Genomic DNA, 15,318 nt, shown 5'->3' with positions numbered 1-15,318 from the left:
AAGACAAAATGTGTAAGAAATAAAACCTAATAAACATCTGTAAAAAATAAGACAATATGGATGGAGAACAAAATCCATGAAAGCTGACCCTGTTTTTGCTGTAGACTGGGCACGTGATGGGCCACGACGCTGGCCTGTTCCAGCATGGGGCCGCGCCTACTGGATGAAGGCATGAAGTATGCACCAGTGGCTGTGTCAGACTGGATCTGAGGACGAGGAGGTCTAGGTGCAGGCATCTGTAAGATCAGTTACATGAGACCATAACTTTGTAAGATCAGTTACATGAGACGATAACTTTGTAAGATCAGTTACATGAGACTATAACTTTGTAAGATCAGTTACATGAGACCATAACTTTGTAAGATCTGTTACATGAGACTATAACTTTGTAAGATCAGTTACATGAGACTATAACTTTGTAAGATCAGTTACATGAGACCATAACTTTGTAAGATCTGTTACATGAGACCATAACTTTGTAAGATCAGTTACATGAGACTATAACTTTGTAAGATCAGTTACAGGAGACCACAACTTTGTAATATCAGTTACAGGAGACCATAACTTTGTAAGATCAGTTACGTGAGACCATAACTTTGTACATACATTACAGGCAATCTGTAACTAACACACATGCACAGTTTTGTAGTTTGATTATTTCATTGGTTTTTCAATGCCTAGTTCAACTACACGTAGTTTCACTCCAGGGAGATGGAGAAAGCTGAAGTGCCACAATAAACCCACTGTTCTTCACCATGTACATGTACCTGACAAATCTCAGCAGCCCATTCTACAAAGCTGTCGCAATGCTGCCTTAAGCAAGTTCACCATGGTGACCTATCTCTTTACTGTGTGTTGTCATAGAAATTGTGCCAGGTGCAGTTTCCGACAACTTCATAGAATGGACTCTTGGACATATCCTGTAAAGAGTGATCCTAATTTCTGGATGGTATAAAAGTAACAAGAAACAAGGAAATGCTACACACCAGCTGGTAATGTTACAGTTCAGCTTGTAATGTTACAGATCAGCTTGCAATGTTACACATCAGCTTGCAATGTTACACATCAGTTGGTAATGTTACACATCAGTTGGTAACATTACACCTCAGCCGTTAATGTTACACATCAGATGGTAATGTTACACATCAGCCATTAATGTTACACGTCAGCTGGTAACGTTACACGTCAGCTTGCAATGTTATACATTAGCTTGTAGAGCTACACATCTGCTGGTAATGTTACGTGTCAGCTTGCACTGTTACATATCGGCTTGCAATGTTACACATCAGCTTGTCATGTTACACATCAGGGGGTAATGTTACACGTGAGCTGGTAATGTTACGTGTCAGCTGGTTATGTCACAATGTAAAGTGTATTTACTTTTCTCTAGTGACAAGTGGAATTTCTTTTCAGAAAAAAAAAACTTCTGCAATGACAATCTTACCATGACAAGGATATATATTTGCAAACCCATCGGTATCCCTCAGAATATCAGCTTGTAATTCAGAGGCAGAAGTGTAACACAAAGAGCTGAACTAAAATGATTTCCAGCTTACCACTTTTTCTGCTGTTTTAAAGAACATCATAAGATCCTTAATGACCCCTCCAAACTGTGCATACTGAATGACATGTGGCCGCACCCACACAGGTAACTGGCTCAGTGATTGGCTGCTGGCAAACCTGAGAAAGCAAATCAAATTATAGCTTCTTCAAACTTTCCAACCAGCACGGGAACCGATATTTGAAACATTTTGAGACAACCTCCAATGTGAACATTAATCATGAAGTTTCAACAAAAAATTCATTAAAAATGCCAAACTTCAGCATACATCCAGTTGGTTTTCGAACTTAATCTGAGGTTTGCATAACATGATCTTGCACACACAAAATTTTATAAAAAAAACACACTGAACAGTTGTTTATTTATTTGATTGGTGTTTTACGCCGTACTCAAGAATATTTCACTTATACGACGATGGCCATCATTATGGTGGGAGGAAACCCATGACCATCTGCAGGTTGCTGTCAGACCTTCCCATGTACAGCCGGAAAGGAAGCCAGCATGAAGCGACCGCATTGGTCAGAAGCTCCTGGGTTATTACGCTGCGCTAGCCAACTGAGCCATGGAGGCCCTGAAAAATCAAACAGTATTAACAGCAGTTATTGCACAGAAACCTACAATTTGAAATTGAGGGAAATCATAAATGCATGCAAAACTTATTCATGGATTATGCTAGAATTCAAACTGCATCTGAGGACTCGTACACTCAATAAAACGCGCAAGTTTCAGGCTTCTCCAGTTAATTTTCAAGGAAGGCCTAGGCGATCACCATCACTGGCATAACAAGTAGAATTAGGACCAGTTTAAGTCAGTACCTGTTGTCACAGAGAATAATGGCACCAAAGTCCTCCTTGTGCCTGATGACTCTTCCAATAGCTTGATTCACAGCTCGCGTGGCCTGCTGCCTGTACCATTCCCTCCCACCTAAAGACTGCAACAACAACACAAACATACCACACTGATAATACTAAATGATAACTAAGAAATAGTGTGAGATATATCCCTCCCACCTCCCCATACCACGCAGTTAGATGCAGGTAAGTGCGAAAGTCAACTAAGATGACCGATTGGTTGTGAATTGTTTAGCTCCACAATCATTTTTAATATATGCATGTGTATTGGAGTACATATAATCAACAAAGAAGGTAAAAATAAAAAAAATGTCATTGCATCCACTACTTCATGAATCATGAAAGTGAACAATACTCTTTTACTAAGTTTAACAAAACATATGCATTTCCAGGCAGCTAATGTTCTTTACATAAAAAGAGCACTGCAGGCATCACATGAAGGTGGTTTCTGAAGCAGTCTTAACTTCTGCTTGAGGACAATGTCTGTTGAAGCAGACATCTACCAGAATGCCACCTTTTCTGTGAGCTGGCTGGCAAACATGTTGATAAAAATAGTGGTACTATTTGAGGTTCAAGAAAAGAGTGGTATTTGTCTTCTTTGACAGGACATCAACAATGAAACCTCCCAGGACAAACAACAAGATAGACAAAGGCAAAAAGAAATGACGAGCATGGAGACAGGCCTTGTCAATCACATACCACATTAATCAAGTCTAAGTAGAGATATCATGTGGAAACCAAACATGGAACAGATGGACTGGCAGATCAAAAAGCCCACCACGTACCAAATTTAGATCAATTCATGAAGCCCGAGTTAAGATAACACAGAGAAACCAAATTTCAAATTATAGACAGATGAACGAGACAGACAATGGAGAAAAACAATAATGGAGAAAAATCTCTGGCAATCTGCATGCCAAATTTCAGACTAATCAAGTCTGAAATAATATCTTATGACATGTCTTTGCTGCTAAGAATGCACATTTTTAGGAGGTGAAACTTGAGGTCATTTAGGTCATACATGTACCTGGAATCCCTGTTTGCCTTTCATTTCATCCAGGTATTTCATCTTGAGAATGACCTTGGGATCCATCATGGGAGGGAAGGGCAGCCCAGTGATGACCACAGCCCTGCCGTTGTTGTCGGAGAAGTCTAGACCCTCACTCACCTGACACAAACACGTTATTCTTACAGGTACATGTAATAAAACCAGTCATTCTCACAGGTAACAAAAACAGTCATTCTTACATGTAATAAAACATGCGAATCTTACATGTAATAAAACCAGTGAGTCTTACATGTAATAAAACCAGTAATTCTTACATGTGTTAAAACAGATTATTACATGTACTATGAACACAACAATTCTGACATCTACCGAAATAAGTCCTTTTTTCATGTACTCCTTTTCTTACATATATTAAACAAGTAATTCTTGGATGTACTAAAACAAATGTATTAATCTGTATACAGGCAGCCATATTTTAATGAAATATATCCCTATCTGTGTTTATTTAATACCTGCTTTGGGAACTAGAACTACACTGGTCAAATTGTTCAAATATGTACTGTATACTGACAATGAAGATGGTATGATAAACACCAGTGCAGATCTTGGATAAGTGTTAATTATGAAATTTCATACTCACAATTCAAACACATAACAGTGGATAAATGTAGTGTAAATGCTTGCACAAGTGATTCATGTGCTAAGCCAAGTTCACTCTACCGATGGTACTACGACAATACAAACTCACTTTTCCCCTGCACACAGCGGCAAATATGGCCCCATTTAAACTGACATCGTTTATTTTCTCATAAAAGTCATCCATTGCCTATCAAAGAGAAAACATACAAATCAGACACGTGTATCCCAAGAGATATTCCGGTTTCTTCATGGTACAAACTGTATTTTGTGGGTGCATATATATATATACATATATATATATATATATATATATATATATATATATATGTATGTATATATGAACATGAAATTTTATGACTAAAATATTCTTGAATATGGCATAAAACACCAATCAAATGAACTTTAACGAACGTAACCTGTGACTGCGTGAATGGTCCTTTGATCTGTTAATCACCACATATTGTAAATCAGACCATACTTTCATGTACGCTCAGAAGTCCAGAACTACTGAGACTAAATCTGTCCCATTCCTGGCTTCTTCAAACCCATGAATGAAATATGGAAACAAAACAGCAATTCAACAATGTTTCCCATTTCAGAGTCACAATACTAAATAGTTTACACCTGTTCCTTATTGTACATCGTACCTCATGAAAGGCAGATTTTCCTCGGGGTTCCACAAAGATAGGCTTGTACTGGGTTATTCTGTTCCAAATATTTGTACTCTGGGAAAATAAAAAGGATATTTGAAGGTGATTTTTTATTCAAGGCCTCTCTCTTGAGGACACTTCAATGACCTGCAATCTTCCTGACTCAATCTGAATACTGTTATTCTCCAACCTTTTCGCAAGTTTACAAGGTGTTTATTCAAGCATATTCTGAAGGTACTATTCTTTGTACACTGATAAAATCATACTTATTGTGAAGTCATGAAACTGACCAATCCAACCAATCCAATCCAAATGTAGTAAAAATCAAATTAAAATGTGAATAAATTGCACTGAAAGTTGGTGGTTCATATGCCAAGAGGTTGAGGAATTATGCTAGGTGTATTTTTACCTGTTAATAATTAAATCTTCATTGTTCAGATGATATTATGTGATTGCAAACATTTCACGTTATATATAGTGGTTGTAAACCACTAAGTCTGAAGTGTTCAACTGGGGAGTTTCCAGTTTGAAATCTTCTGTTGTTTAAGGTAAAACAGTCCTACTGTGGCATGTGACTTGTGAAACATGTTAGGCAACTTTCGTTGACATTCTTTCATCTGCTCTAAATTACTTTATGAGAATTTTTGTTCAGATGTCTTAGTTATAGCAAATGTTATCAAAAATAGTCGCATAACATTTCTGCAAGGCACATGATACAATAGGACTCAAAACTCCTCATTTAAAGGCATCTAAGTTCAGCCAGCTTCTAAAGTTTAAAATTCTTTGATTTCCTGTATCTTTGATAAATGTCAAATGTGTTTTTAGGGCATGGTTCTAGATTCCCTGTACTGTGCGTACTCTTGTAGTCAGAGACAGCACTCAGCTAGCTCATAAACTTTACTAGTTTGGTCCCAATAATCACCTTCCAGTTGTCCAGGCATTTCTCCATGACTGGATAGGAGGGGAAAAACATTAACAGGCCATTGGGAATGACTCGGGCAAAATTCACTGCAAATATATCAAAGTATACAATATTTTAGGTTGTACACAGAATGCAGGAAAGAATGGAGCTCACCAGTGATGTTCTTCAGGTGCACTGAAGGTAGAGGCACAGCTGTTCCATCAACATTAAATTACGAGACTTACTTCCCTTCGAAGAGGGCTGGTGAATACCATTTAAGTACATGTATATCAAACACATTTAGCTAATTCAGTCGTTTCAAAATGTTGAATTCTAGAACAAAGTTGCTAGTTATATCACTCAAAATTATGACAAATTTATGAACAGACATAAATCTGTATCAAAGTGTGTACTGTCAAATTTCCTTTATACAATGATAGAGACAGTGGTCAAGTTTACTGGAAAGTGGGTAGAGAATGGGGAAACCATTGGACGCGGCCAGGTACTAACCAGTCTCTTGTCTACAAAAATCATGGTACATGAAATGGAACATATAAACAAAGATTACAGTTTTATGGAAAATGAAGAAAGTTATGCTAAGCAGATGAAAAAACAATTTCACTCTAAAGGCATATTTTACATTTCTTAATAGCCCCAATAAGTTGTGCATATTTCTTGTCATTAAGGGGCTCATGGCTGGTGCATCTGGAAAACCTTGGTTTAAAACCATTTTGACCACTTTTTAAGAGAACTAAGGAACTTTTCTGCACTTTTATATATTAAGATCACAAACAAAACTGCATATCAAGAATGCATATCAAGTGCCCTTGAGAGAGATAACTTTACACATTGTCAGCATTAGTCATTTAACTTTGTCAGCATTGATCATTTAACTTTACACTTTGTCAGCACTGGTCACATTACTTTACACTTTGTCAGCGCTTGTCATATAACTTTACACTTTGTCAACACTGTTCACGTAACTTTACACTTTGTCAGCACTGGTCGTACTGCTTTACACTTTGTCAACATCAATCACATAACTTTACGCTTTGTCAGCGTTGATCATATAACTTTACACATTGACAGCATTGGTCACATAACGGTACACTTTGTCAGCATTGGTCATATAACATTACACTGTCAGCATTGGTCATTTAACTTTACACATTGACAGCATTGGTCACATAACTGTACACTTTGTCAGCATTGTTCATATAACTTTACAATTTGTTAGCTGTGGTCATAAAACTTTACACACTGCCATCACTGGTCACATAACTTTACGCTTTGGTCATAAAGCGTTACGCTTTGTCAGCATTGGTCATTTAACTTTACACTTTGTCAGAAATGGTCATTCCAAGAAACTCTACACTTGTACATGTAACATACATTTAGAGGCTTTCCTAACAGAACTGCATGATGATAAGACAACATTCTTACCTACGGCATTCCCGAGAGAAGACTTATAGCTGTCCTTGTCCCTGGAAATATATGTGCAGAAAAGCAATTTGAAATGGATGCATCAAAATACATTCAAGAGATATTCTGTCAGATCAGTGTATACTATATTTGATCTGATATATCATCCATGACAAAGTTACCCATTCTGACTGATTTTGAGAGTTCCGTTGATAACTGTTTTTTTTTCTTTGATGGGGGTGGGGGGGGGGGGGAGAGGGGAGAAAGTAGATGATGTCCTGCTGGAAAACTGTTGTTCTAACCTAGTAAAACGAATCTACAGTGGTCTTTTGAACAATTGGTCAAGAAATGCATATCACAAAGATGTGGTCTTCAACGTATGTTAGGCTGCGCTTACTGTAACCAAGGTCCCACCAAAAGTGAGAGCGGGGACATCTACAAATTCTCTGTAAAAGGCCTGGTTTGAACTTGCACTTTGTGTGTCTTTACAATTGAAAGGTAAGCCCCTCAAACCACTGGACCAAAACCTGCTTCCAACATTAACATTTTTAAATTATGTTCTGTTGGTGCACGCTTTAGTGGGCTGCACTACCTCACACCTGAGTTACACTTACCTGTTTTCATAGGAGGAGTTGAGGAGGGCGCCATCAGGGCCTTTCCCCAGGGTGCCAATCCACACCTGGTGTTTCTCTATCACATGTGGGTTTTCTAACTGGACAGGGAAGGAGCTGGTGGAGAGAGCAGGTATTGACATTAAAGCTTTTGTTTATACATCAGTTAGGATTTATACAATGCAGTCAAGAATATTTCATCAGATACATAACAGCAGGCCAGCTTATGTGTGGATTGATTGTTACTTATACTCAAGAATTTCTCACTTTAATATTTATGGGTGAAGGAAACTGGAATGCCCTGGTTAAACCACCAACCTTGGGTATACTTCTCATAAACTTTTCTACACTGGCCACGAGGACATGGCAAAGTGGCACTACAAATGTGTTCTGTCAAACAAAACCTGGACAAAGGCATGCAGGTGTCGTGAAAATCTGCGCACAATGCTTTCCATAGTTTCTGACAAAGAGACGGACAGAATTCATGGGTTTGGATCTTGACCATTCAACACCAAAATGTAATCGATTAGTGCTTGCGCAAAGGCCAACGTGTGCAAATTTCATAAAAATCTGTGCACTTTTCTGTAAAGTTGCAGAATCAAACAAATGCCATAGCTACTTTATAATTCAGTACTTGATGCAACTATACCCCATTATGCTTTGTGAGGGATTTTGTCTTTAGTCAGTCAATGCTTTGTGGGGGACAGGGATTAACGAAGAGACAACTGACTGTGACCGGTAATTCAGTGGTAGTCGTCCACATGCGTATGTATTCTTAGGGTTTTCCGTCATATTTTTCAGTCATTACATGAGTTTATATATGCTGTGTCTTACCAGTATTGTGGTAGGGTGACGACACCAGATCTACACTCATGTCAACCTCATTGGGAATACTGTGAGAAACTCCATGCCAGACGTAAATGACAAGGCTCACTATCTGTGCCATTCAACAGTTGTTTTCTGATGCTGTTTGAAACATGTTGCTAGAACTAAACTCTTTATTCAGTGAATTCCACCGTCTTGCCTGCTATCTTGTTCTTGTAGGTAGGCATGTGCATAAAAATTGTTGCTCTACATGAAATTTTTCTTGATTACAAAAATGGTAAATCTGGAGGCTTAATTTATAGAGAACAAGTTGAAAGCTTAACTTGGAACCAACACTGACACGCCCCCCTCCTTCTCACAATGGCTTGCTAACAATAATTAACTCCACATAGAAGTAACACCCAAGCAGCCAGTTTGGTGGTAGTGGTACAAAGCTTTATTTACCAATACACTGAAAGGCAATGAAAACTCTCAAGTCTTTGTTATGTACACGTGGCAGTGACGTCTCACAAATTTTGTATCAAATGTTTATTGATCGTTTTGGTTCTTTGGTGGCATTTACATATTCATATTAGACTGTTCTTAAGCATATGGACGTATTGAGCATTGCATGTACCCCTCTAAGAAGCAATCCTTTGCCTTTAAGTTGTTTACCTCTAGTGAATAGGGCTGATGCTGTCAGGCTGAGATATCAATGGGTTTTTTTTGTCTGACTTCCAAGGGGCACTCCACATTCCAAACCACAACACTAAGACAGAATTTTCTTGAAAACTATAAACACACTATTTGATGACTGCTGGCTATGACTTGTGATGAGAAAGAGAGAATCGTAAGCTAACTAAAAATCGAGTTAAAGTCAACTGACTTGATATAAACTCAATTCTCTGATCTGTCTCATGGTATGTAGTATCCAAGATGAGAAAGTGAGTGGGCTGAAATGCCTGAATGTTTAAACCGTCTGTGGAAACCTGATCAGTTCTCCTGCTGGCATGTCACTATCACCCAAAGTAAATGCTTCACAGGGGACTTCTGCTATCTTCCCACATACTTTAGGGTGTCTCAGATCCACTGTTCTGGAATTATTGAGAAGGGGCATAAAACACCACCTCCTTTGGCGGGGGTGGTCAACCAAAATGACAGCATGACATGAAAACCACTTGCCAGAGAAACTACAGTGTGAATATTGCTTACATCTGCATCTCTGATGTAAAGGAGTTGATTGGAGACAGTGTACCACTTGTCAGCAGGATACATTTGACCTTGTGACTGACAAGGTCGCTCATGCTGTGACCCGGACTAAAACACCAATAACTCAGCACTCGTCCTGTAACATTATATAACAGAAAATAAGAGCATTTATTTGTACAATTGATGAATTCTGGCAATAATATTGTATCAATGCAGAGAACAGACTACTTAATCATACCTTTATGTATATACTTTCATGTTCTTCAGGTGAGCATTGTGTCCACTTTTTAATGTGTATACACTTTCACGTTCTTCAGGTGAGCATTGTGTCCACTGTTTAATGTGTATACACTTTCACGTTCTTCAGGTGAGCATTGTGTGCACTGTTTAATGTGTATACACTTTCACGTTCTTCAGGTGAGCATTGTGTCCATTGTTTAATGTGTATACACTTTCATGTTCTTCAGGTGAGCATTGTGTCCACTGTTTAATGTGTATACACTTTCATGTTCTTCAGGTGAGCATTGTGTCCACTGTTTAATGTGTATACACTTTCATGTTCTTCAGGTGAGCATTGTGTCCACTGTTTAATGTGCATATACTTACATGTTCTTCAGGTGAGCACTGTGTCCACTGTTTAATGTGTATACACTTTCATGTTCTTCAGGTGAGCATTGTGTCCACTGTTTAATGTGTATACACTTACATGTTCTTCAGGTGAGCACTGTGTCCACTGTTTAATGTGCATATACTTACATGTTCTTCAGGTGAGCATTGTGTCCACTGTTTAATGTGCATATACTTACATGTTCTTCAGGTGAGCACTGTGTCCACTGTTTAATGTGCATATACTTACATGTTCTTCAGGTGAGCATTGTGTCCACTGTTTAATGTGTATACACTTTCATGTTCTTCAGGTGAGCACTGTGTCCACTGTTTAATGTGCATATACTTACATGTTCTTCAGGTGAGCACTGTGTCCACTGTTTAATGTGCATATACTTACATGTTCTTCAGGTGAGCACTGTGTCCACTGTTTAATGTGCATATACTTACATGTTCTTCAGGTGAGCATTGTGTCCACTGTTTTATGTGGATATACTTGCATGTTCTTCAGGTGAGCATTGTGTCCATTGTTTAATGCATATATACTTACATGTTCTTCAGGTGAGCATTGTGTCCACTGTTTAATGTGTATATACTTACATGTTCTTCAGGTGAGCACTGTGTCCACTGTTTAATGTGCATATACTTACATGTTCTTCAGGTGAGCACTGTGTCCACTGTTTAATGTGCATATACTTACATGTTCTTCAGGTGAGCACTGTGTCCACTGTTTAATGTGTATATACTTTCATGTTCTTCAGGTGAGCACTGTGTCCACTGTTTAATGTGTATACACTTTCATGTTCTTCAGGTGAGCACTGTGTCCACTGTTTAATGTGTATATACTTTCATGTTCTTCAGGTGAGCACTGTGTCCACTGTTTAATGTGTATATACTTACATGTTCTTCAGGTGAGCACTGTGTCCACTGTTTAATGTGTATATACTTACACGTTCTTCAGGTGAGCACTGTGTCCACTGTTTAATGTGCATATACTTACATGTTCTTCAGGTGAGCACTGTGTCCACTGTTTAATGTGTATACACTTTCATGTTCTTCAGGTGAGCATTGTGTCCATTGTTTAGTGTGTAATATATACACTGTCCACAATTATGGCTCTATTATACCCATTGGTTCATTATGTAAGGTTCTGCAACTAAAAATTTACTGGTGCATGCATCCATTATTCCAAAACCCATTTTCCCGACCCTGACTCATGGTGTCAGACCTACCAGCCTTGTCCCCTCCCCCTCCTGCTGTGGTCCACAGATCTATTGTCTTCTTTTTCTTCACATTCTCTTGCTTGTGGATATGGACCTGCACAAATAAAATTAGGCCCATGACAATGTGACAATATGACAATGTGACAATAAACCATGCATATAAATGTAGCAGTGCTAACTTGTAAATTTAATACAAAACTTAAATGAAACATAATTTTCAGAGAAATGATAACGACAAGCACCAAAAACAGTTCAGTAACGGAAGCAGAAGTATAACCAAATCAGATTAGTCAAACGGAAAGGAATCATCAACTGAGGTTCATGTGTAAATATGGCCTTCAAGATGAATAAAAAATCCAGCTTGCCTAACAGATTTCAAAATGCAAAAAATTTTCAAAATGCAAAATTATGACTTATACCATACAAAGTATGACAATCGCTTTCATTTGATGAACATTTTATAATACATACACTGTGCATTAGTGCATACATATATGTACGATGATGTTCAAAGAAAACAATTTGAATGACAGTTCATGGATTGCACATGTACAGGCATGCCTATTCAGGGTTTGCTGTTTCGGCAACCCTCTAAAATGAGAGAACACTAACTGACATACCCGATAGGAATGGGCCAAGCATTTCTGGTGGTAAGCCAGAGTGATACCCTGTGGTACTTCTCGACTGAACACTATCTGGCAGGTGAGAGCAAAGGGACAGAACATAAATGACAGCCACAGTAAACAACTGTGAACAACTATCCACTTTAAGCAGGGGATCACCCTCTAAATACAGCATACCTTATCTGCAAGGTCCTTTTACGGATAGTCAAATACGTTTTTCATGTTTTTGGTTTTTTCCCCAGTGAATTAGGCAGAAAAAAACAGTGAGGTTCTACAGTGGACTTTTTTTTTTTTTACAGTGAACCATTTGAAGAAGCTGAATCAGCCTGATGTCACTGACAGAACTGAATATACCATGTAAAAATATGGTAATTGGAGGATCTTTACCATCCAAGAAGAATCAGTGAGGTCACATCTACTTCAGATTGTTCAATATTGTCCAGAAAGTCCACCATAAACCCTCAAATTTATTTCTGCTTTAATAATTCACTGTAAAAACAAATACAAGTAAAATACCAAATAAACAAAAGAAAATATAGAGTGGACACAGCTCCAGATAGAGCATACTCATGATGTTTGCATAAAAAGTGTTTGCAGAAAAACAAAATCTTTCAAGGAAAGCCCCAAGGATTTAGATTTCATTGCAAATCACAACATTTTTCCTTCACAACACACTGGCACTATAACAGTTGATAGCGAAAAATTTTAAATGCTGTCTATTAGTACTGAAAATGAAAAATCACACAAGAATTTCTTTATACCTTTAGCATGTCGGAAAATTTGGTGAGGCCAGCCCCCTTTGTATGAAGTGCACTTGACATTCCTAAAACAGATATAAGTATAGGCTACATGTACACCATATATACCATTGTATCATGTGCACGTATCTTCACCATGGCAACACTGCACACGAGTTCAATCCCAGTAATGGACAGGCAGTCTCCAGATTTTGCTGAATTCATTTGTTAGGGGGGCCTGTCACACAATGAGTAGTCAGTGGTGTTTGTGGTATCACTTACAGTTGTTGAAAACCTCTTTTCTTCCAGTATGGCATACAAGTAACTTGCCGAAGGTCAATGGTTACTCTTGGGCACTGTGGCTTCCCAAACGCATTCGTAGACGATCTGCCCGATCAAGTTACGGCAGCAATAATTTGACAATAGACCAGCCAAGCTTACTGAATTTTCTACAGATGCTGTGGTACCGTATTTACTTCAGTAACATGTGTGCTCTTCAGCTACTGTTATGAAGACATAAAGAGTTTCAACTTAGTACATGTAGCCCTCTTAAGGCTTCTTTAACACTATAGTACTTTTTACCCAAATGTTATTGCTAAATATGTGTACATGTTTGCTCTAAATGTGACTGCTGTGAGTCCAGCTCATGCTGACTTCCTCTCCAGACATACACTGGAGGATTTTCCAGCAACCTGTGGATGGTCCTGTTTCCCCCGGTCTATGCCAGGTTTCCTCCCATCAAAATTCTGGCCGCCATCACATAAGTGAAATATTCTTGAGTAGAGTTTTAAACTCAAATCAAATCAAATATTGGTCTAAATGTCTAAACATACACAGTTAGCTCCCTTACATACCGTCTGCATTCAGATAGGCTATGATTTTGTCCAGCACATCCAGGATTTCATTCTTTGATTCAAATGTTATGTTGACTTTTCCCAGCAAATCAAAAATATGCCTGTCAACAAAGTTCAACGACATTTGTGAAATAATGACAGTTTTCACATGAATACAAAATAAAGTCAAGTACATGTACATGTATGTACACGAAGGCCTCTCTATTTCTCTGAAAAACACATTAAAAATTCATAATTTCTACCAACATTAGAAAAAAAGAAAAGTAAATTTCAACTTTAACATAAAATGCTGAATTTAATGCATAATACAACATAAAAACAGTTTATCATAAGATTAGGTACAAAGGTGTGTTAACTCCTGCTTTAACGAGCCTTTCAACAGTACTTTGGTCATACCAGAACAATTCTTCTTGAGGGAAGGCATGCAAGTCTCATATTTATATGCACAGCAATAATGTCCACCAGTTCACAAATGTGTTTCAAATGGACTTAAATTATTTACCTGCTGAGGTAGAGTAGTAAATAGAATATGTTTGGTTCAATCCCGAACCATATCATACTTAAGACTTCAGCATCAGTTATCTTGGCACTATCTTGTTTAGACTACTGGTACTTGTCGACCTGGAGTCAGTGTAATGTGAATATGAGGGACAATGTTTCTGATGTCTTTAGCATGGTGTTTCAGTGAGGCAGCACCATGTATATGTCAGCAATGGGTCTGGCCTGAGACAGAGAGACACTGGTGTGACATGACTGAAATAATGTTGAAAGCCATGCTAAACACCAATCTAACACTCACTCAAACAAAACATTCAAATGGCCTGTGTATTGCCTGATTCATGAGGGAAACTAAGCTGATGTGACAAAAGTGTTACAGCCCAAAGAGCAACAGTCACAAGTGAACAACCAACATGTGCCAACGAATAAGGGTACAGAACAGACCGACCTTATCTTCCCATGCTATAACCATGATCAAGGTGGGATCCACACTCCTATATACATGTACTCCCATAATGTTTTAATACATCCTCATGTGATCCACAGCCCTTCCAACTCCCATGTTGTTCAAATCCTGGTGCGATCCACTGTCTCTGATGCTTGTACCCTCGGAATGTAGACAAAAACTTTTGTTCGCAACATTTGGCCAACAGACAAGCACAAAACCGAACCTGGGAAGAGCACTAAAGATGGCTCCATTATCTGGCCTTTCTCCACCCATTCTACGATTATGATGGTCGACCAACTGAGTACGATGGGAAGTTTGGATGGGACCGTACTAGCCTACTTTTAGTGTGACTGTCTAGATGACTTCATACTTACTCCCCAGGGTGGGTGACACCTGCCTGGGGGACCTCCGTGTCATCCAACAGCTTCTCCAGGTCCTTCACAGTGGCTGTGAGGTAAAAAAAATGTACAACACATTTATAAAAACAAGTAGAGAGTAAAAGTGCACAGTGTATTTTAACTAAAAGCTGGTATGTAAAATGCGGCACTTCCAGATGCAAAGCCTTAAAATAATTCCCTTTTCTGATAATAAATTAATCAAACTTTACAAAAAAAATGGCTGAAAGATCAAAATTAAGCAAAATGGGTCAACCCCCCCCCCTCCAAAACAGTA

The 15,318-nt window shown here is 38.4% G+C and overlaps 1 protein-coding gene across 1 annotated transcript in view; it reads right to left on the bottom strand.

The window, feature by feature from the left end:
• The window catches only part of LOC135471408 (regulator of telomere elongation helicase 1-like), a 63,916-nt gene that overhangs the window by 8,808 nt on the left and 39,790 nt on the right, over window positions 1-15,318 (bottom strand). The window contains 15 exon segments of the mRNA XM_064750638.1: window positions 89-236; window positions 1,557-1,680; window positions 2,377-2,492; window positions 3,440-3,580; window positions 4,170-4,247; window positions 4,708-4,785; window positions 5,633-5,718; window positions 7,055-7,095; window positions 7,648-7,761; window positions 9,661-9,793; window positions 11,496-11,580; window positions 12,107-12,181; window positions 12,871-12,932; window positions 13,701-13,801; window positions 15,021-15,093. Coding sequence (XP_064606708.1) covers window positions 89-236; window positions 1,557-1,680; window positions 2,377-2,492; window positions 3,440-3,580; window positions 4,170-4,247; window positions 4,708-4,785; window positions 5,633-5,718; window positions 7,055-7,095; window positions 7,648-7,761; window positions 9,661-9,793; window positions 11,496-11,580; window positions 12,107-12,181; window positions 12,871-12,932; window positions 13,701-13,801; window positions 15,021-15,093 — 1,455 coding nt within the window.

This window comes from Liolophura sinensis, chromosome 7 (assembly GCF_032854445.1).
Source record: "Liolophura sinensis isolate JHLJ2023 chromosome 7, CUHK_Ljap_v2, whole genome shotgun sequence".
NCBI classification, from domain to species: Eukaryota; Metazoa; Mollusca; class Polyplacophora; order Chitonida; family Chitonidae; genus Liolophura; species Liolophura sinensis.
Note: the sequence above shows the minus strand (reverse complement) of the source record. Positions and strands in the feature narration are given on the sequence as shown.